Consider the following 24,504-nt stretch of genomic DNA (forward strand, 5'->3'; position numbering starts at 1 on the left):
ATACATGCTTAAATTCTTTTTATTCTCATTATTTATACACTTTTATTAAAATTAATTTATATATAATATTATATATATATATAATATTGTATATAATATTATATTATAATATTATATATAATATTATAATTTATATATAATATTATTAAAATTAATTTATATATAATATTATTTGTAAAATAATCGAACTTTTCAAATAGTGAAAATTAATTATGTTGATATAACATCCAAGGAATTCAGGAACTGTTTTTTTCAATGCCATTAAAAGTGGAAGACCTTTGCAGAAATACTGAAAAAATCGGAGATTATCAATGGCTCTCTATAAAAATGTTACATTTGTAATTTTTCATAAATTTTATTATTTTATTATAATACAATAGCAACTTACGATTAAAAATTGTTTAATAGCTTAAAAAATTCATTTGGCAGATTTTTAAACTGTTCGTCATATACTTGTATCGCTGTATTTATGCACTGTGGTGCCCAATACATCATTAAATTATCAATTGTTTCCATGTAAAAATGCATTTTTTGTTCATCTGTGAGGTAGGCTTTAGAAGATGGTCGATTCAAAATTATTTCCATAAAATACGCTGCCAAAGCATCTGGTGAATCCTTTAAATCAATCTCTAAAACAAATAGTATAAACTTTGAAAATGCTAGATTTTTAATCTCTTGCTTATATTCTACATTAATCTCCTGCATTCAATTAATAATAAAATCTATAAATATTTTTATAGAATTATAAAATACGAATACATTACATACTAATTGTGTCTATTTCTGAGGCATTATCAATTGTGTTCATTTCTGCAGCTTTATTAATTGTGTTTATTTCTGAAACATTATCAGTTTTGTTTATTTCTGAAGCTTGATCCTCAAGGTATCCGAATTTTTTTAAGAGTTTTTCAACTGGTACTATTTTTTTAGTAAATTCCGAAAAAAAGTAATCTCTTTCTCGATATGCGTTGTTATATCCAAATATGCTATAATCTTTATACGCGCTACAATTTAAATAATAAACAATTTTTATATATTTTTTTCTTTAGAATTAGAACCTTCATAAACTTCTTATTAAAAAAATAAACTTACTGTTGCGGAAATAACATCGACATAATATAGCTGTTAATAGCATCGTGACGGTCATCTATAACGTAAAATTTATCATGACCAAGTTTCAACATAAGATTTTTTAAAACCACACTCATGTCAATACATGAAAAACCAGATATTGTTGGTGCGCTAGAGAAACCAAATCCAGGCAAGGAAGGTATTATTATTTCACGCGACTTTTCTAATGATATATCTTTATAAAATTCTATTACTGAACTTGGCCATCCGTGTAAAAGTAGCAATGGCAATGGCATATATCTCTTTTTGACATTACATTTCTTCACATGTGGCTTTATATGAATAAAGTGAATGTCTAATCCTGAGAATGCAAAATATACCTACAATTATTTATTTAACTTAATAACTATGTTAAGATTGATAATTCTCTCTTTTTTAAATTTTTTCTTTTCTTTGTGTAAATATCTTTTTAAAATACAGTATTATGTTTTCTTTTTTTCATCAGATTTTTTAAATATTTATCATCACATGTTTTTTTATATTTTATTTTAATTTCTAAAAAGTGAAAATTTCAAATATTGTTACTGATATTTTACATTATTATGAGTTTGAGCTATTAGAATTCTTATAGTCGTTATTAACGATCATTACCGATCAAAGTATTTGTGACTTTGAAGAATGTTAAACAATGTCCATTTTTGTTATATGTTATTTTTTTACGGCTAATAATATAAAGTATCAACAAAGTAATATTGCAATATTATTGTATGGCTATTTACAATAAATTTTTGTGCTATAACACAAGTATGGTTTTTACAATATAATAGAAAAAATCAATAATAACAAAAGTTAAATAAATTAAAAATTTTTATCAACTATACATTATAATATTTATACATATTTTCAATATTTATATTGTATTTTAATTCAGTTTAATGGTATAACTACTATTTTTATCTTAATTGAATTGAATTTCAAATTAATAAGCTATAAAAGTATTGCTCATATTAAAATTATTTACATAATTTTTAAATTTATTTATTGTACTTTTTCAAATTATTATTTTACCTTGGACATTAGTTATAAAATGTGGATTACTATTTATATATTTCTCGCGTTCCTGAAAATTATAATTATATCCCCACTGACGTAAAAGGGTGCACAAAGTGTACATGTTCATCTCTTTTTTACGATCTTTTTCCAATTTTGGTTTCACAAAAATTTCACTATTTCTTACTTTATATTTTAGATCTTTCACGAGCTGAAAATAGTTTATTTATATTATTAATACTGCTTAATTAATCTGGACTTTTTATTTGTGTAAGATAGATTTTAAATAAATTCAATTTACATATTTTTTAAAGAATTACCTCTTCAGAAAAACTAATATTATATGGTCTAATCTCATTGATGGCAGAATCTTCAGTACCGGGTCTCCACCATTTATTGGGCTTAATTATTTGAGAAGAAAAATACCTTATTAAAGGGTTGAACGTCGAAAAGCGATTTAAAGTAATCGCATTAGTTACAGCTAGCAGATAGCCCATATTTCCAGCAAACATTTTCTTTCACTTTAATGAATTTTTAATGCAAGTAATTTAATAACGTTTGATATGCTTTTAGTTTGAAATGTTTGACTCTTGTTTCGCACCTACTTGTTACCACAATAATAATTTCGGGGCAAATAGAATTCGGGACGCGCGTGCGGACTAGACTTGCTAAATAACAATAAATAATAAAAGTCACCTAATATGCCGATCGAATATACCTATATTGAATCTTCTGTTGTCAAGAAAAAAAATTAGGAGCTGTGTGTATAGAAAGATAGAGGATCGAAAATTCTTACTATATTATTTATCGCCATTATATTTCCACATTATTAATTCGACAAATATTGATCCACTTATATTATCCATGAGAAATGATCAAACTCAGCATTAATTTGAAATTGCAAGGAATGGAAAATTCTGTGCATATAATTATTTTATACATATGTATGTTAAATATTTTGTCTTATAAAGACAATAAATAAGTATTTTTGGATATTATATTCTGCGAATATTTATCTTTAATTTTTCAGTTTGTATACTTATTTGCATATATATTATAATATAAGTTAGCAAGCGCGGAATAAAGTGCGATCGTTGTTCTTTCATCACAATATAATCAAATGCGCGTTGCGTACAATTATTATCATCGGAAGTGCAAAATGTCGCGCTATCGTCATGTTCTGATAATGATAGTGCGCGTGCGATCATAATTAACGTGTCTCCGCGAAAGAGAGTCGTATGAGGGTTGTGCAAAGGAGCAGCAAAGAATGTATGCAAGGAAGGAAGAGACATGGAAAAGGCATCTGTCAACGATGAAATAATCGTCGGGTGAATAATTTATAAGTGATTATTGGATGATAATTTATTCACGAATATTAAATTGCCGTGTGTTCATCAACGCAACTTTCAGAAAAAAAACATTGAGAAAATAATAGACAATTAAAATATTCGATAATTGAAAAGATGGTAGAAATAATTGCGTAACGTACGTGTTTTGCGCGCAATAGATTTGTTTTTTTTAATTGAACTAGAACGGAATAAAATAAAGTAGACATAGAATATATATATATTTCGATGTTTGAGAGAAGAGAGGAAAAATGAAAAATACAAAAAGTGTGTTCAACTAAAAAAATAACTCTCTCTCTAATGTTGAAATTTTTTCATAAATCTTAAATATTTGTTCCTATATTGAATTTATTTTAAAACATATAGAAAGAAGAAAAATAAGAAAAGTTTCTCTGTGATATGTATGTAAGGCATATAAATTATACAATATTTAGAGTACGCATTTTGAATTTAATTTTTGTTGGTTTGAATATTCCGATAATTCTTCTTTAAATAATTACAGCAGCACGCGGAAATTGATTTTACTTAAACGTATTAATTTTTTGTCGGATAAAGTCATCGTCTAATAGAGACCGTTCTTTCGTGATGACGAAAAATCTCAAAGGATTTCTTGGAATAAAGCGGAGAATACCACCGTGAATGACCGGTTTCACAATAGTGCCGTAACAAAACTAACAATGGCCACAATGCCGAGCACGTATTCTAGTTCGTGAAGGGTTCTCTTACTCGAATTAGGGTGACAATTCCTTTCATCTGGGGTCGAGGACGTACAATGAACCTCACTCCAGTATAATTCGTTGTTCTGATAATATTATAAAATTGATCCTATACTAATTTTAATAATATCGCATGATATTGTACATAAAAGAAATATAAAACTGCGACCGGACAAAAGCTCTCTTTTACATATTACTTAAGATTTAAAATATTAAATAAAAAAGGTTATTTTTTTTATATAAAATTAAATTTTATATAAAACTTTAGACATTCGCGCGAAAAGAGGAGATTTGTCACGAACATTAATATTTTTTCATAATTACTTATGCTAATTGGATTTTAATTAAGTTTAATGCAATTAAAAATCTCATGATAATATTATGAACCTTGAAGTAACATTTTTTTAATAATCATATGTAATGATCATTGATAAATTATGATTCTGTATTTTATAATTACTTTTAATTATTCGACATATTTGCCCAGTATGTCATTGATTTGTCTGTTATTATCTGGAATCGTGACACGCATAATGCATTGTGCACCATACGATGCCGGATATTCATAGCGTTTGCTCGCGTAAACAAAGAAAGAAACGTTTGACATTAATACGATGTGCAGGCAAAGGCAAAGTCAGAGAATCCGATGAACGCGCTGTCAAATTCAATCGATCAGCGCAAATAATGCAGTTAATATTATCGTTCTTGCATTAATAAAAACGCATCAAGTTTTTCTCTCAACAAAATTTAAAATTAATATTAATAATATAAAAGAGAGGAAGATATTTGAGAGAAAAATTCTGATAAATTAATATCGGAATATACTATATATATAATAATATATTATAATATTATGTGATACCATTATATAATATTATAATATATAATATATATAAAATTAATAATATTATATATAATAATATATATAATATAATATATATATATATATATATATATATATATATATATTCATATTTTCTGTATGTGAGGTAAATATATATCTCTCCCACATATCTCGGATTTGTATTTACACGCATATACATATTCTTGAACTGAACATGGCGACTCGCGGTCCAGACGTCGAGTGTCTCTACAGCGGTTTGTACGCACTGCGGTGACTCAGCCGTGGAATGCTGCACGCGCGCCCTGCCTTGATTGCCTATCAGAGCTCTTAGTCTCCGGCATTCTATAAATAATACGACACACGTACGCGTCGCTCATGAAGGAAGGTGTCGACGCGGTCGTAACGAAATCGCCGTTAATTCATGCCGATCGCGACCCGGAGACGCGTCACGCGATGTCTTCCGCCTTCGCGGAACTATCGAGAATTATCGAGAGTGAAATGTGCATCCTGTTTGCTTGCACCGTGAGACTTTGAGACATCATCAATTTTGCGATACTCCAAATATTTCATCTTTTTTCTTCTTATAATAATATATAATATACCTAGGGGAATAAATATAGGAGAATAAATGTGGACAATTGGATGAAAAAAGATTATCAAATTATTTTATCAAATTTGTGATGGAGATTTGGAAATTTTGTATTTAATTTATGTAATTTTTTATTTATGTGCGAGCTTTCATATTTCATCATTTCTATTTTCTCAATTCATACCATCTTCCTGAAATATTATTTAAATTAAAATCTCTTGGGATTGATTAATTATTTTCACGAAAAGTGCACATATAATTTTGTATATTTCAGTATAATTTTTCTTCAAAAATTTTTAAATATAATTTGAAAAGAATATTACCTTTTTATTCTCTTATCTCTTTTATAGAAATAATAATCAAAATATATCTCTTCTGTTCATAAACTCGTATTTATTAAATTATATGTTATTTGTCTTTTAAAGAGATGCATTTTATTCTGAAATAAATAAATTGGCTATAGATGGCTGCGCGTTTTAACAATCGCGTGCTTTACTTGTGCGTTTAACGATCGCTTTTATTATTCTAGAAATTGTATAATGATACCTTATAAGGTACGTCGAGAAAGAGATAATTGTTCTTTATTCATGGTAATCAAAATTCGGATGAGTTTACTGAACGTGTCGAATCGAGTTATCGAGTGCGCGAATCAATATATGAAATCGAAGATAACGATCGAATCGAAAGTTGCTTAACTGCCTTAAGAGAGGTACCTTTAAAGTTTTTTTTTCGATGCTATACCGCCATATATAGCACGTGCATAATTCTTTTCAATGATGTCTCGCTGCTTTCTCTGTGCCACAAGTATGATTCTTTCAATGTATAATTACTTAAAATTTCTCTGACAAACGTATATATCACATTTGATATATAAGCTTTTGTCTCTGTTTTTAACGTTCAACTTTAAATACTCAAATAAATCTTTAATTACTCTCGGAATTGAAATCCCCTAAAATTAATATTTAAATTATCATCTATTCGAATGACAGCAACCCCTTCTTTAAAAAAAATAATAAAAAGGAGAGGATTCTGTTACGACGTGCTCTGTAACAAGCGACTGCACCATCCAATGCATAAGTAAGTGCACAACTATAAATTCGCGCACTGCTCATTCATTTGATCTCGTAAAGGCACAGTCGTAAAATGCTCTCGCACAAAAGCTCGAAAGCTCGTACGATTCAGACGACGACATCTCGCATTTGTTCGTTTTTAGTGTCGCGTCGTTGATCGAACGCGCGAATTCGGATGCGCGATCCGATTCCGCGACTATTTCATTACTTCTGTTTCCTATCGTCTTTACACAGTTTGCTGAACGCGCGTGATATTTTACGATCAATTTGAATCTCGTTGTAGTCGAAGCGTTTCCGGTATTGAACTCTTACAACACAAATAGAATGGGAATTGCTTCCGCTATCGGAAATATATAAATATATATACTCTATTTAAAAAATTATTTATGCCGTTACAAGCAATTTGCTTTGACAGTTTAAGATCGAAGATAGATTTTCGACTCGACGATATCTTCATTTAAATATAAAAAAAATTAATTGAGAAAGAGGCCATTATTTTTCGATTAACATTATTCTCGTGGGAAATAGATGAACTAATCGTAAATGTGAGACGCTTCGTACATCCAGGATGCATCGCTAGATGCACCCGGAGATAGGATGATGGTACATGCGATCGCATAAACGCGCGCATGCGGTCATCGTTCGACGAGGGTTTAAATGCAATGGGAGGTCGCATCAATAAAAGTGAGTCGTGACGTTGTGCGAGAAGGCGCGCACAGGACGCGACACCCACGCGATGCTTTTCGTATTTGTCGTCTCGGAGAAAGAGAGAGAAGGATCGGCTCATTCATGCTTCGAGTGGCTCGTTTGACCGGCGATTTCGCTCGAAATTGTCGACCTAACGCGATCGTCTCGGCCAAGTTTCACCTTGAATACGGAACAAATGAGCGAACACGATAGTTCGATTCGTTGTTCTCGAACGCATCAACCATATATTCGCTCGAAAAACATATTTGCATTTCACTCGAATACTTGTGGGCGAGAACATTTTTACACAGCGATATCTTGATTTTATTGCTATAATTAGTATAATGCAAATTATTTAGATTATTTGCATAATTAGTTTTTGCGAATAATCTAAATAATTTGTATTATACTTATAATTAAATTACTTATATTTTTTTTTTATTAATTTTAAGCAAATATTATTAGATACGATCTAATTATTTTGGACAGCATTATTTGAAATTTTAATTAAATTAAAATCATACATGAGAAATATAAAATTGTGAGACTCATGGATTTTTTTGAATGATATTTAGAATATTTATGTTATATAATATCAATACGATTAATATTAATGTAAAGAATGCTGCATGATAAAAATATTAGTTAAGCTTCGAATGTCCGTCACTTGAATGCACCTGGTAAATCTAAGATTCAAGATCTACTTTCGTCTACGTAACTTCCTTTTGCGTCCGCACCATTACTGAATAATCTCATTCCTACGACCATTTCGGTCAAATGGTGCCGGAGGGCGACAACGGTGTGCTCTTTTTCGGAATAGCGGCCGCACCCTAAAAACCGAGTGCCCCCTTTCTGCATCGAAATAGCGAGGATGATCCGTCGAGATATCTACAGTCGCCATAAAGTTCGGGTTAAACGTGATTCGATTTAAATAAAAATCTGCGGTATAAAGAAGCACTTTAATGCAGCATTCCATTATAGTTTTATTCTATGTATTTCTGTGTGTTTATCGAAAATCGTGAAGATTTTCTGATAACTTATAATGAACAAATTAAGTGAAGGGACAAATTATCAAGAGATTCTCAAATATCTTTTTGCTCGGTTGATAATGCTAAATTTACGTTTCCATAAAAAAATATTATTCCGTGTTTCGAGAAAGAAATTAAATGAAGAATTATATTTCGTTCGAAATGAATTTCTTCCAGAAAATATTGAAAAATGAGATCTCGGAAGTCTTAAAATTTTATCGTGCAAACTTGACGTGAAGGAGCACAGTTTACGCGATATGATACTCGTTATTTATTCGCAATCTCCCATCAAAACGCGCGATCATGGCAGCCTATCTGTCATCGTTCTCTCTTTCTGTCGTCACGATCGAGCGATATATTGAACCGGCATGGCGTGGCAGGGTCTTGTCCTTTGCATCGAAATGGACGCGGATAAGCCGATATGAGCGGAGGAGTAAAGAGTAAATTATCCATTGACGACGAAGGTAACAGGAGGGAAGAGAGGTAGTCTTCCTTCTCCGGTCAATTATTCCGAATGAGGCCCTAAAGGCACTCCCGAAACGAGTTTCGGTCTCCTTTCTCCGTGCTCAAGTCGAAAGGAGTGCCGATATCGGGGCTCTTCTTTTCCGTTCTCTCGCTTGATCGGAGTCGGTTAAAGCCGAACGATCATCGTTACCTGTCACTAACTTGTCTTTAATATCGAGCTCAACGATATCGGCATTTTCTTTATTAACTGAAGATTCCAATTACTTATCTATTATTTCGTGTCAAATCTCGCGTGATCTGGTCTCAAATTTTATTTTATATCAATTTTGTCTCAAACTATAACGAGGATTCTTTGATATAATGTCATTCAACTTTGACTGTACGATAATTACAGTCAATAAGAACAAGCGCAAGAATTAATCTTTTTTTTATACTTTTCAATTTGATAATATATAAGCTAGCAATAAATTTATATAATTAAGAGTTAATGAAACACCCTATTTAATTCTTAATTTATTCATAATCTGAAAATGATTAATGCCACGATATTTTCGTGTCAAACAAAGAGTCGACCTTAAATTCTCTCATTAAAAGTTTGAGTGCGATAAACTGCCCCGATATCTGCTTTGTTGCGTGCGTGAAATTGTGTTGAACGATTCGATTGTTCTTTTATTTACTCCACGTCGATCCGGTATCTACGGCTCATAAAGCGACACGTCGAGTGCGAAAGCTCGGACGATTGCTTGACGTGTGATGGAGCGCTATATTATTGTTTAATGAGCCGTGCGCAGTTTGAGATCGCTATTGAATTCGGGCCTCGGTAGATCTGATAAAACTGATTTACGGCCCGCAATAATAATTGCATCTTCAAACGTATAATGCTATATATATGCGAAAAATAGATCACGTGTATATGTGTGGCAAAAAATTAGCACGCAATCTATTACATGTGATCGGTATTTTATCGAGAGCCATTAGTTGCGATAATTTTATCGGCAAATGTAATTCTTGAAACGAGACTTTGCATTAACGAGTGTTTCTTGCGCGAGTAAAATTCCATTTATCGTCATCCAAACAAATCGAACGACCTTATATCTTCACAGTGAATTATGACTAATAATATCATTGATTGGTCGCATCTCGGATGATGTTTGTTTTGCTGCTCGTCGTGAACTCCGCTCGTTGAAAATTTGCAAGTGGAAAAATCAGAAGTGGCAGTCTATTCTCATGTTAATCATTCTCTTTCTTCGTGTACATTGAAAATTTCAAATTTATTAATTTTAGTACAAAGTAATAGAATAATTACATAATTTTGCTTGTGAAAATGATAAAATTTGCCAAGCATGTTACTTAAATTCGATCACCATCTCAGAACTAGCGAATAATTGAATCGAGGGGGTAACCACTAGCTAAAATGTTGTCCCACAGATTACATGATTTCATTTGATTTCATGATTTCATTTGATTTCATGATTTCATCTAATTACAAACGATTTCATCTGATTATAAATGATTTCATCTGATTACAAATGATTTCATCTGATTGCAAATGGATTTTTTTCATTACATATGAAATCATTTCATAAAAGTAATGATTTCATCTGATTACACAATGCATTTTCGTGATTGCACATGTAATCATTTAGGATTTTATGTGACACATAAAATTATAAATAGCATTTTATCTTGAATTTGATCGCAATTTACTACGGAAATTGCTCGTGCCACACATAATTTCATCACAGATTTCATAATGATTACACATGATTCCAATGATTACACGAAAATTCAAAATGATTTCTGCTGACTACATATGATTTCATTATGATTTCTAATGATTCCGCATGATTTCATTTGACTTTATCAATTACATCTGATTGCAAACGATTACACAGGATTTCATAAGGATTTCATAATGATTTCGGGGACACTGTCCCACGATTACATTAAGTGGTTACCCCCTCGAATTGAATCGATATCCATAGATTCTATCGCGATGAATGGCGTATATGAATGTAAAAAAAGATATCGGACTAAAGAGATGATTTGCTCGCGAGCTATTTGGTTCTACATGATGTAGCACCGTGCATATATAAACCGCATCGCAGTTATTAGTTTCTTGCCGGGTCGCCACAAATTCTGCATATTACGCGGTGCGGTCGGCGTTTTTTGCGCGAGTCGGGGCGCGCGATTAACGCTTTTTCGCGAGTCGAAGTTACAGGGAACAGTCGCGACTGCAATTTCGCGGTGGTTCGCGTAAATCGAGCCGAGCCGTTTTCCCGGGGTTTCTCTCTCGAAGAGACGTACGATCGAACCGCGCGGCGAGGATTCCGCGGGCGTTTTAACGAGCCGCGGCGTTCATATCGCCCGACCGCGAACGCGATATAAATTCTCGTCCCGCTTTCCTCCTCTTAATGCCGGCCGGTTATGTCGTCGACTTTGCGGGCAGATGCACATCGTCTGTGCACGTAAAGGCGTGCGTGCGCAAGTTTCGCATTTGAGACCGTGGCTAATTAGATATATTAGGAGAAAGCAGATTTTATAAATAGAAAAGTCTCTCCTTAATATATAATTGGGATAATTTATATGTATACTTTCTCTTGAGATTTACTTTGGATTAGGATTTTTTTTTTTTTATTTTCCGTTGCGTGGAATTATTTTTTCATAACGGAGTATCGCTATATTTTAAGCATCGGTAAAAAAATGAAGCATTTATTATTGCTCTTTCTATTGAATCAACACTGGAATTTATTTCCATATTTAATGTCAAAAAAATAAAATAACAAAAATTAAATTGAAAAAAAGGAGCGAAACGAATTTTAATCACGGATCTCCCTCCGGAAAAAATGGTGCGGACGCTCATGCTAACATACTTTAGTCTGCGAACGATACAGATCTTAACTTTGCACTCAGGCTTTGAAATAATAATGAGTTATCATTTTTATATCGTTCATTGCGATTATATCCCGCGGAATAACCGCTGGGGGATATCGCGATCCAATCGCGACCCGATGGCACCGCGACGACGCATTTTTTAAATATTGCATCTGAAATTTGATGGGCCGCGTTTATGGGCGCTATACGCTTCTACACGCTTTACAGCGTGTTTACGATACCCTCGCGCGCGGAGAATCGGCCGAGATAAAAATAATCTACTCAAGAACCGTCGTAAAAACACACACCGGCGTGCTCAATCTCGTCCGATCGAAGTGCCGATATTGTACTCTAGTATATCCTGCCGGTCTCATACCGTCATAACGCGGCGCCAGTCCTCCAGGAACGGGCACCATTAATCCCCGAGACGATCTACCGTAGTAGTATTTCACGAGCTAAGTACGCGGTTGCGCAAGCGAGCATTGACATAACTGTTGATAACGCGACGCTGACTCAGATTGACGTCTGAAAGCGTCCGGCGACAGAGAGCGCGGCCGACCTTAATTAAAATGAAATGCGCTTTTATCGAACCAGTTTCGCTACATGTATCTCGTAATCTGTCGTCGAGTTTAATTTACGATCAATCCGTCTGGAAAAATTTTCGTCGTGCCAAAGTGGCAAGTCGTGTATATAAATAAAGTATCGCGCTTCTATAACCGGAAAAAAAAATACTCCTCCTATATATATACCGGTTGAATATCGCACTTCGAACGATTTCCATGTACAATATCGAGAGGCAATTTGTTTATCCTCCTACGTTTTTATACGAAAGATATGATATACGGATAATGTTACACGCGCAATTTTTATCGTCGACATTTCACATAAATATCCGGTGCCATTAAGTCATGACGAAATTCTTGCACATTATCGGTATTTTTAAATTTAGTATAATTAACTTTCACCTATGCACTCTCTTTCGCAATTAGATTTTTTTTTAGTTAACTTTCAATCATTTCTAAAAATGTCAATTTGCTTATATTATATTTTTATTTCATGTCATTACATATTTTTTATGATTTTTCTTGCCATTGAGAGAAATTACTACATTTGTTGAATATAGACAGTATAATTGCATAATCTTAACGCAGAATGATAAGTGAATTTTTATACTCAATGTAATAATCTTTTTTCTCCACAACGTGGAGAGATTCTGCAAGAGGCATGAGAGGGAATGAAGCGAACGGATCAAACGAATCTAAAACCGTAATTAAGCTCTTAATTGCTCGTTAATGAAAACGTTCTTTCCACACGGTCGACGAATTTTCGACCGCGATCGACCGTGCATGCCCGATGTTTTCCTTGTCGAGCGTGTGTAACGAACGTTAATCGACCGTATTACAATTCCACGGAACGACTTTTCTTTTCGAAGACCCGGCTCGCAGCTGTGCAGTCTGTCGAGATATCGAATTTGCGCCGACATATGTCGCGTATGGACCATACGAGACACGCGATGTTGCGGCGGCCCTTTGATCAGGACCTGTCAAAGGGAGGACCATTCGCGCGTCCAAGGAATGTCACGGCACGAGAAATCGATCTCTGGACGCATCGCATGCATGTCCCACGTGCAATCTTAGGCCTTTGATGTCTTTTTATTTCACTCAATTATCAATTTTCATATTTATTTAAACTCGAGAGAATTCCTTTAATTTTCAAAATCGAAATTGAAGCGTTTCTATCTTATTTTTTGTAATATTTTTTTTTCATATCGATGTTTTCCATATTGATGTGTCAGCGGTTTTTCATTATTCAATATATCCGGGTATCTCCTTATTGTGAAACTATTCGGAAAGGTTTCCGATCGGAATAATTTTGTTTTTCCCTAGATAATATAATAAGAAATTGAGGGAAAATGCAATTTTTTCGATCGGAAATGTTTCCGAATAAATACACTGAAAAAAAGATTTATTAACTTATTAAATTTTTCAACCAAATTTCTATTGTGTTAACTAAACATATGTGTATATTAGTATTTAAGTCAAATATACATTTTGTTAAATTTAATATATTATAATGAATTTAAATATTTTTTTATATATTCAATTAACAAAATAATATTTAATTGAAAGGTTTAATCCGGTTTACAAATTTTTTTCAATGTACATAATAGTTGCTTAAGATGTTTTTTTGTTGGAGAGTAATTTTAATGAGAGTTTATTTAAAAGCAATAGGAAATGCGGAGTATCGGAAATAAATTTGTGCTTAGCGAGGGAAAAACTTAAGAAACACTGCGGTATTGCACGTTTACGTAAATTCGTAAAGCGCTTATATGAAGTTACGACGGGGCGGCGAATAAACTTGCGAATGCAGGATAATAAAGTAAGAAGCTTTCTGTGTGCAGAGGCAAAAGCGTTAGCTAGAGTAGCAACGCGGATAACCGCTAAGTCCTAAACGTTTAGTGGGTGGCGCGTGACTGGTGTGTAAATCGCCGTGTGTGTGTTTACATTCGCGATTATTGCTTTACATGACCCGCGCATTTTGTGCAGCATGGTTGAAAAAAAAGCTCCACTCGATTTTCTACATCGTGATTATCGGGAGGGATCACGCATTTGAATATCGCGCGTTTATCTTGAATTCGAGCAGAATTTTCGCCAACATTTGCGGTCGTCCAAATAATTTCCAAGTTTGATTTGACTCATTTATTCATTTTGAATCTGAAATATAACGTGGCGAGTGTAAGCTCGCGGAGGCTGAGAATTTTGTTGATTCCAGTAGCTATTTCTCTTTTGCCCGTGGGAAAGGACCCAGCCTCTTCCCCTATCGCGGTTTTGTTCGCGCATACTCTTGCTTTTCAACCCCTAAAGAGGGAAACGTCGTGTTCCCGCACTGTTTGGAAACTGCTACCGCGTAACGGAGAGCAAACATATGCAAAACCAACATCCCGGCTTTTTATTTGCATAGTACACTAGTCGCAGGATAAATACATTTACATATTACAGAGTAACAGAGATATCAAATCCTTGCTCGTTAAACGTGGAATTAAAAATCGCATTTTAATCTTCGGGAAAGATTAAAATGGCGCTCCCTGTCTCTTTCTCTCTCTGTCTCTCTTTCTGCGCTTTCGGAGAGAATGAAAAGTTTTTTCCTCTAATATGGCGAAGCGAGATGAAACTCGCGAAATAATAATAACTGGGCCAAAGTAATCTGCCGCAGGGGAGAGAATGTTACTAACGCGTTCCCTTACATATACTCGCTCTTGTGCTCGTTATTAAAGCCGAACAATGATCGGCGACTATATGGAAAAGGGCACAATTATTACTCGCGTTGTTATTATTATCCGCGAGTCGCGAGTTTACGTTCAATGTAACGTTATATTAATCCCGCGAATGAACATTCGCGTTGAGCTAATAGCTCGTTTCGTTAAAGCGCGCGTAGAATTGCTCTCGCGAGCGATTTCGGGCAACAAGGAGAACTGCAGGATTAACGGAGCTCGCCATCGCATTCGTCTCTCTCTCTCTCTCTCTCATCCCCTGCTCTCATGAATCGTAATTACTAATTAGACACGGACCGGCGAGCTTGCGGCGACGCCGGCGCAAGCGGCAAATCCATTGGGATATCTTGCTCGTCGAATGAAGTTGCGCGAAAGCATCTCCGTGGAAATTTCATCCTGTGTTTAGAATCAAGACCGAGAGAGGGAAAGAGAGAGTATACATTTCCATTTGTCACCTGTATCTCGCGTTTCTCGGAGTCTTCCTCGGAAATGATGATGGACCCGACATTCGTGTTAAATGCAAACTGCGAGAGTGCTAACTGCGTGCAATCCTGTAATTGTGGCGTAAATTGAGAGTAGTTGTATGCTTCGGATAACATCCAGATGTAAAATGACGTAAAATATTCATTCGTGTAGCGGAAAGATCGCACAATTTTTCACAGAAAATGAAAATGGTAATGAATTTAAAAAACTTGAATGTCTTTAAAACTTTGATTGCGAGATCTTTTTAAAATAAATTTCCATATTCCGTTAGTAGTGGAAATATTTTAAAGGAGGCCATAATTTTTTTCGCACATTTTTAATGTTTTAAATTATACGTCTCGTAATAATTAAATATAAATGCAAAAATATCAAAATTATATGATATTTCACCGCGTTAAATATATTGTTTTAAATGAACAAAAATGAAAAACTACGTTTTATGTACACAGAAAAAATAATTTGTTAACTTTTCAACAACCTTTCAACTAAATTATTATTTAATTGTTAATTGAACATACATATATTAGTAGGTACTTACGTCAGGTATACGTTTTGTTAGATTTAATACGTTTTATATTTAATTTAAATATTTTATATGCTCAATTAACAAAATAATATTTAGTTAATAATTTTTTTAATGTTCCTAATATATTATTCCCAGAAATAATCGTGTTACTATATTTCGTTGTATTATACGCAACCCCATTAATTCACGTTTTGCACGTGTAAGAAAATAGTTTAATACACTCCTGAGAAATTTCGGGAAGATACGCGTAATCGAGGTTTATAATGTCCCGCGAGAGTGGATAGATCGTTATCGGGGGCGTTAATGGCACGCGAGAAGTAAGTTTCGTTCAAGTAATCTCGCGATATAGATAAAGCTATACAGTTTCGCTATATAATATATACGCTTCGAAATCCGCTATTAAAGTTAAAATTCAACATTTTGAGTCAATAAACGCGACGAAATAGGGGCTTAATCGCGTATAATGCGCTCGGCTAAACATAAACATTGCGCGGTTACAATTAACAGTCGTAATGAATCTGTAAACAATTGTGTGTCCGATATATGAAATTAATATCGCGCCGCAAACACATTATATACGGGATATACAACGTCGCGCTTTACACGTATTCGCTGAATTGTTATCGCAATTATCTCTATTCCACGTTCTTCTACAAAGAGCTCGAGAGAGAGAGAGAGAGAGCTACTAACAGTATTTGCGGAACTGCGTCAATCTGACGTATATATTGCCCTCCCTTACAAGCAACGCCGAGGATTATCCTCTCTCGCAGCTTGAGAGAGAGAGAGAGGGCTCGAGGGGCCTCGCTTAATTTGGCGAGTCCGCGGATAATCTTGATAACAATACTTGCGCGATTTCGACGGACGTAAGAGAGCGTAAGAGAAACGACGGTGGTCGTCATCATCATCGTCGTCGTCATCATCATCATCGCTTATCCGCGAGGCGGTAGTTAGCAAGGGGGAAAGAAAGAATGGGGAGGGAGAAGGAGAACAGGTTGGCCGCGTCTCTGTAATTTGTAACGTCGGCCATTCGAGCATGTAACTCTGTAATGACGAGTAACGACCGAGCGAGTGCGCGAGTGCGCGAGTGCGCGCTCGATTGCGTGGCCGCAGCTGCACGAAGCGCGTCAGGCTAGGTCCGGCCTGTGTATACCTCAGCCTTTGGTTACCTCAGGGCGATTCAGGTATGAGGGAAGACAAGCCCTCGCCTTCGTCCCGACTATCCGAGAGGATTATTCCCGGGAAAGGAATCTGACGTCGCGGCCTCTCTGAAACCGTAGCTAGACGGATGGCTCTCGATGGGGAAACTTATTCTCCGGCGCTATTAAATCCCCCGGCGAGTAATCGGGAAAATATCCTGGACAAGAACATGATATTCACAGGGTGTCCCAAAATTGACATTCTGTTAATAGGGAAACTCCTCGGGTTATTTGGGAACGATTTTTCCTCGGCATAAATATCGAGGCATCAATCATTTTCGAGTTAGAAGCGGTGGAAAGTAAAAGGTTCTTCGCAAACTAAGCCTTGTGGAAATAAATATTATACAATACTTTAGTAGAATTTTAATTTAAGGTTTAATTACAAAGATATACATGATGGCGAAAATTGAGAACATGTCAAAAATGATGACCTCTCTCGAGGAATCTTCCTATTAACAGAGTGTCCGATAATTTTGGGATATCCTGTATAACGGATGTGTAATTATTAAATTATATGAAATGTATATAAAATAGCAATAACGATGATGATTCCTTCCATCTTCTTTAATTCGATCGATGGTTATGAGGCAGCAGCGCTTTCACGGTTGCAAAATTTTGCAGGCGCGACGTTGAATAAAAAATTAAATTCAACGCGAAAGAGCGCGAATCGAGCCATTAGCGAGAAAGTAAAATCGGGGGATGTTTGATGTTCGGTTAGCGTTAATGTAACCGAATCCATTCGCGTGGCAGAGTGCTCGAATTCACGTTACATAAGCTTACATTACCGCGTTGCGTTATTTCCATCTGTGCGCGATTGTGTGTGCCTCTGCGTTTTCCCTGTATAATAATATCTCATAACAGAGACGGGTGTTATATATAGTATGCGATTGGCGCACTATTGTATTGCGATCGTAACACTTAATAGAGATAATGAGATGCGCTTGGATTGCGTAATCCAATCGCGTTTAGGCTCAGCTGCAGTTACGTTAACCAATCCCGACTTAAGCGATGTGCCCTCTCCCTTTCTCCTTCTCTCTAGAGAGAAGATCATCTATAATCAGATTTATAATATACAGAGAGAAAATTCAATTAATCATCCTGCTCTCCTCCCTAATGTACCATAATCAGTTAGCATTAACGGCGCTAAACTGTATTCTCCCCTCGCATCGCGTCATCGCTCAAATTACGATTCAAAGTATTTTTAATCTTCTGTTAATGTATACTCTCGTGCCATTAAAATATCTTTCTTCCTTCTATTTTTCGACATATCAAATATAATAACGATTTATTATTATATATTTTTATATAACATTTATATAAGAAAGTACATCAACTGTATATTAAAAAATATATCTATACATGCGTCGTATAAAGGTATGCGAAAATATATACATATCTCGAGCAACACCAAATTTTTACGGGATGAGAGAGAAATGTCTGAAAGTCTGTGAAAAATACGACTCGGGACATATTCCCATCTCTCCACTGTCCCGGAATATCCAGTCTATTTTCAACCTGAACATCATTGACCACATGGTCTCCATCGAGGACACGCTCATACTAAAACTAGTTCGCTTGGTCAGCCAAAGTGTCACCGTCGAAGACCACACGGTACGTCCGACAAGCATGATCGCCAAGGGCACCTTTTCAACCGCGTTTAAAAGGCTCATCGAGTCGCGTACGACGAACGCGACCAGTTTTTCGAGGCACGTATATGCGCGCTTTTTTCCCTCCTTTTTTTCCACCTCGGTTCGGATACTCTTCTTCGTCGCGGCGCGTCTCCGATAAATATTCAAACGGAGCAGTTGGCCCGGTTGCTTGCGTGGGAGATCACCCACGCGGCTCTCACGCATCCGTAATGTTTAGTACCTGGCCGTGTACGTACGTAGGTATATATACCCGGTATCTATACGCGAGCATAAGCGAGAGCGAGCGTGGAAAATTGTACCTCGATAAATTCGCCTCCGGCCTGGACGATCGCGTTGTTCGCGACGGATGGTTTTTTCCGCGAGCGAAGAGAAGATCCGGAACACGCTATAGGATATGATGTTCCTCGCGCTCGGGAAATTCGACGGCGCGCGTAAAAATCCGAATCGCGACCACCCACGTGCGATAAATCCGTGGCGCACTGTTCCGCCAATTTTCCTCCTTTTTTTTGCTCTCTCTCTCTCCGGACGCGCGTATCCCGCGAATTGGGACTCGAGGCATCATATAAATCCTCTATCGGCGGAATTTATTGCTATCCGGAGAATAGAGCGGTCTTAAGGCGGTTCTTCCTGGACTCTTGAGTTTTTCGTTGGAATGATTTCTTTAAAAGAGGATATTAGAGCTTTCTCTCGACATTAGTGTTAAGTATTAAATCGATGATTATGAATTTTGATATAATTTATGAATAATAAATGAGAAATCAACAAATTCGTTAACAAAATTGAGCAATTCTTTATTTTCTATATGTGTAAATGTGAATGAATCGTAATTACAGTTTCTTATAAAAAAGGAGGGAATTAATTCTTTTCTTTGATATCGAAAGAGATCGGCAAAAAAGACTATTCTGAAAATAAAAAAAAAGCTTACAGAAATGAGCGCGTGAGAGTCTCGGTTTTTAGTTATTTTACGCTCGGCAAGCGAGAGAATGAAAACGAAGCAACGAAAGTTCGAAAACGTAATGAAGGCCGATCGGTGCGCGAATTTAATCTCATTTCGCACGTCACGGTGCTTTTTGAGGAGAGATGCGGCTGCTCGAAAAGTTATAATTATCTCCGGCGATTGGCGAAAAAAAATTCAGCCCGTTATGCATTTCGTGCATCATCAGAGGAGGGATGAAAAGAGAGGTCGCGTGCATAACATATGCGATAATATCTCTTCGTTTACTATGTACAGCTTTCCGGATAGTATTACATACATATACACGCATTCTCCGCGAGTGATGAGAGGCCGGCGGTTTAACATTATCAAACGACCGCGACAATTGTGCTAGGTATTCCAATATTGCCTCGTCACACACGGAAGCTGCAGTCCGTAGTTACAAATCTGATGATTTTCATTACCGACGCGAGATGAGAAGCTCGGCGCGCATAAATCTTAGCGTCGTAATCGGCCGCGAAACTATGAATAGCCGCGAGAGCCTACGCATTTCTCCTCTCGTAAACAGCATGCGTTTATGCAATTATTTATCCCATTATGGAACGCACAGAGGAAATATTTGTTTTACTTCGACCCTGAAATTTGACAGAATAATGGCGGCAATAAATGTCTTAGCGTAGGACTTGTTAATGGAATTAAAGTCATAAAATGGCTCTCTCTATAGGATTGATTGAAATATCTTCGCGAAGCACTTTTTATAAAATGCAAAACTTAAAGCTGGAAATGGTTGAATATAAAAAATAAAAATAAATGTATATATATTTACGTTACATAAATATTTGACAATTATGTTGTTCGTCGAATGGGGTTTATTTTCTAAGCGGCACACGTGTATTTCATCACGAGAGCAATAGTGGCAATTACAGTCCACCTGTCATGCGTTGCACTTTTGCGCTTAATTGCACACTCGCACTTAATTACTGGCTCAAGGAGACGATTAATCCGATTGCTAACGTTGGTTCCTGCCATCCGACGTAACGCTATGGAATTCGCTAGTTTAATCCGGTACACGCGGTTTCGTTAGATCTCGCGGAGAAAACAAAGACAAAGAAAGAGAAACGGAGAGAGAGAGAGAGTGTGTTCTCGAAGAGAGGGTGAATTTATAACTGGCCTGGATAAGAGGAGCCGTCGTGAGAGGCGGACTCTGTCAACGGCGCAATGACTCACGACTTGAGCCGACTCGACTCGCAATCCTATCGGCTTCGCTTAGAGTTATAGCTGGTTATACCGAGCACACTTGCATATGATTCAGCCGGTAATTACGTTTCGCCATGCGCGTCCCTTGCTCCGAAATAGATTTTCCGGAACGCGGAGGAACGCGCTGCGCTCCCGTGCATCTGCTGACGGTGCATCATCTCGAGCGCACATATATAGTGTCTTCGAAAAATTTTACGTCCACGTTGAACGAGACAGAAGAAGTATCGATATTTTATTAAATTTATATATTTAAAAAAGCACATTTCTAAAATTAATTTATAATCTATCAATACGTTAACGCTCGCGGCTTTAATTCATTTGCATAATGCAATGCGCTTGCATCTCGCGTTACGTCAACCTCGCCATTGTCATTACTGACATATAAATTAGCATCGCGAGAACGCCGACGATCGTCGATAATATAATCATTCGCTGATGTACGATTCTCCGAACCGGCCGCTGGTGCTGTTCTAACGGATGTCTACGACTTCTCGAGACCCGTTTGACCTCCCATAGTTCATTCACGGCGAAGCCGGTTGCGCAATTTCCGTACGACGCGGAAGACGACGATGCGAACTAAATCCATTCACGTTGTCCAACACGTCGTGTAAACTCTGCATTAAAATATAGCAGCGATCAATTGATAAGAGCGTTGAGTAATGCGTGGAAACTAACATATATTAATTTTATCAGCAACTTAATTATATATATTAAATATGATCATATACTATAACAATGAAGCTAACAAAAATTATTTATAATATCACTATAACGAACATTTGAAGAATTATCGTATCAGTAATTTTTTTTATTAATCACACGATAACAGAATATTTAATTATTTTTATTATATTCATTTTCATAAGTGTTTCGAGTAATTGTAATTATAAAACTGTTACAATGAAATGGAGAAATTATATACGATTGAGAATCACAATTTTTCAATCTCGAACCGGTGCTTGGAATTAGCGTGATATAGGATTCAAGAGAGTATCCATGGTGCAGTTTCAATATTTTATTCAAACATTCCGCCCTCGAGTATCTCGATTAGTCACGTCATCCATCAGAGCGCGTTCTAAAACTGTCGATTCATCCGATTTGATCGGAGGTTATCAAGGTGAAGTTGAAAGTCACGAGAGAGAAAGAAAGAAAGACTCGGGGCGAGTTAAGTACAGCAAGATGATTCGCTCGCCTTTATTTCGTGCCACCTCATACGCATCGGGCGAAAAGCGTTATTTCGTGAGCGGCACATCCGGCCGGAAGTAGTTATCCTTCGGAGATCGGATAAAGTGTTTTTCCAAACGTACCGCTTCTTCCCTTCGCGATTATGTGACTCGTCGTTGCAGCTCTTTTTTTTTTTTTTTTCGCTTCTCCCCTTTCGAAGCTCGTTAAGATCCGGAGACTGACGTGTCTTCGTTTTTTGGAATCCTGTCTGCCGACTTGATTATCCAGAATGTGCAAGGAACGTAGGAATTTGAGTGCAACAAGTTAAGATAAGTGGGTTATTAAAATAAGCGTTGCGTATACATGCATTACAAATACTTGAAAAAATATTATATTTAAAAGCTTTTCTTAGCTTTCAACAATTTTTTCAAATCTTTTTTTTTTTTCATAGTTTTATAGTCTTAATTTTTATACTTAAATTTCTTTGTCTACATTTTTATTATAAATCTTTTCTCCAAAGTATTTATCTATAGGGGATTATTTTCAAATCTTTTTCTTTTTTTTTCCATAATTTTATCATCTTAATTTTTATAATTAAAATTGTCATAAGTTTCTTATTAAATGTCTACATTTTTACGATGAATCTCCTCCAAAATATTTGTTCATTTATTTATCTATAGGTGATTAACTTCGAGTTAACCGCGCAAATCGGGAATTATGCACCTGCGTTGCTTGTTCCCACCGACAGAGAATTTCGTTCTCACGCGACAGCCCGTTCCCCTTGGCTTCCTCTCGTTTAGTCGTCTTGGTGTGGCGAGACTTTTGACCCAGAACGAGAAGGAGCAGGAACGTCCCGAGCACGAGGAAGCGGTAAATATAAGTCGGTCGTTTCAGCGACGCGTGAAGTGTCTGCGATGCGGGCGTCGTCGTTCGTACGCGAACAGAAATAGTGACAGAGCTGTGTGCATTGCAGGTGCATAATTCTACGAGCCGAGATGTTTACGCATCAAACTCGCGAGGCTCATCTCGTTGCTTCGAATTATCGGCGCGTTGCGAATTTTCGCACGACGAGAGACGTATTATTATGAGTTATTATAACTCATGAACGATGTACGAGCCACAGTTATTTTTTTATTTTTAAATACTCATAATTAATATAATCGAAAGAAAGAGGGTAATTGTTTTTATAACAAAAGGTCTTGGAAAAGTTACAGTAATTAAGTTGCGCGAACAAGTTGAATGCACATATAGAAGTCTTTATAATATAATGAGTATTATGTATTCAAATAAAAACTTTTCTCTATTAAGTTATCCGTTATATAAATTATATCATTATATAAACGCGTTGTACAGTTATATTAAATATTGTATAATATAATTTAATACTTTTTTTCCTATCGCCTCTCTTTGCTTGACAAAGTACATATAATTAATTATACAAATAATATACACACATAATTTATTATAAGTTAGATTACAATTAGAGGAGAGTTTAAAATGTTGTTTCTTCCATAATTTGACTCAATTTAAATTCAATTTTAATCGAAATATTTGAAAGCACTCTTTCCTCCCATTCTCGCTAAACATAAAGTAGTTGCCTTCCACCCCAATCTCTTTCGGGCTATATTTTACCTTTCGAAAAAAAAGCTTCTCCGAGCTCATCTGTATAACTTCGCGCACTATAATTTCCATAATTCGCGCGTTTTCCTGAAACGCGCGATCGCAGGTGTCCGTCTCGCCTCGCTTGTCGATTTTATCGTGGCGACGGGCGGCGATGAAAAAGGGAGCCTCGTTGCGCGGATAAAGGGTGGAAGCAGGAAAAAAGGGAGGGAACATGAATATCGTTCTTTTTATAGCGAAGAGTGAAAACCGTAGGGTGTTTTTTAACATTTCGCGTTTTATCGCGCGATCCGCGCTCACAATGCGTCTCTCTTCCCTCAAAACGCGGATTCGCACAAAATGTGCATTAAGGGCGTTGTCTCCCTTTGCCTGCCTCCTGCACTTCTGTCCTGTAGTCCTGTGTCGTCTGTCCCGGTTCCCCCGGGTTGGTAAAACCACGAATGTCACATGCACCGAGCGAGGAGGATTTTAATAAACGGAATGGAAGTCCTCGCCAGAGATCGTCCCTTGAATTTGCACTTTGATATTTCTTTCGATTAAAGACTCGAATATAGACTTGAGAGGCGGATTTTGATACAATAATCGAGGGATTGTAACATACACTAAATTTCAGGATTTCGATCGAGAATAAGTAATATTTAATGGGGAACAACAAATTCATCCC

General features: G+C 36.0%; 2 protein-coding genes across 6 annotated transcripts in view; one reads left to right on the forward strand and one right to left on the reverse strand.

The window, feature by feature from the left end:
• LOC114928309 (uncharacterized) overlaps positions 1-24,504 on the forward strand; it is a 223,385-nt gene that overhangs the window by 61,789 nt on the left and 137,092 nt on the right. The gene's annotated exons all lie outside the window — the stretch shown is intronic.
• On the reverse strand, positions 192-2,763 carry LOC114928311 (juvenile hormone epoxide hydrolase-like). Its single transcript, XM_029299414.1, has 6 exons — positions 2,442-2,763; positions 2,140-2,332; positions 1,093-1,432; positions 769-1,004; positions 389-629; positions 192-289 (listed from the first exon to the last, which is right to left on the reverse strand). The coding sequence occupies exons 1-5, from the start codon at positions 2,631-2,633 to the stop codon at positions 391-393; spliced, it is 1,200 nt and encodes a 399-aa protein (XP_029155247.1). The 5' UTR covers positions 2,634-2,763; the 3' UTR covers positions 192-289; positions 389-390.

Source organism: Nylanderia fulva, unplaced genomic scaffold, assembly GCF_048542155.1.
Source record: "Nylanderia fulva isolate GAGA-0341 unplaced genomic scaffold, ASM4854215v1 Scaffold1, whole genome shotgun sequence".
In the NCBI taxonomy this organism is placed as follows: Eukaryota; Metazoa; Arthropoda; class Insecta; order Hymenoptera; family Formicidae; genus Nylanderia; species Nylanderia fulva.

Bases quoted from the DNA above. Each gene is read 5' to 3' on its own strand.
- LOC114928311 (XM_029299414.1), bottom strand. From the start codon at position 2,633: ATGTTTGCTGGAAATATGGGCTATCTGCTAGCTGTAACTAATGCGATT. The intron at 2,333-2,441 runs GTAATTCTTTAA...AACTATTTTCAG, and splicing joins ATATTAGTTTTTCTGAAGAG to CTCGTGAAAGATCTAAAATA. The intron at 1,433-2,139 runs GTAAAATAATAA...TTGCATTCTCAG, and splicing joins TTTTATAACTAATGTCCAAG to GATTAGACATTCACTTTATT.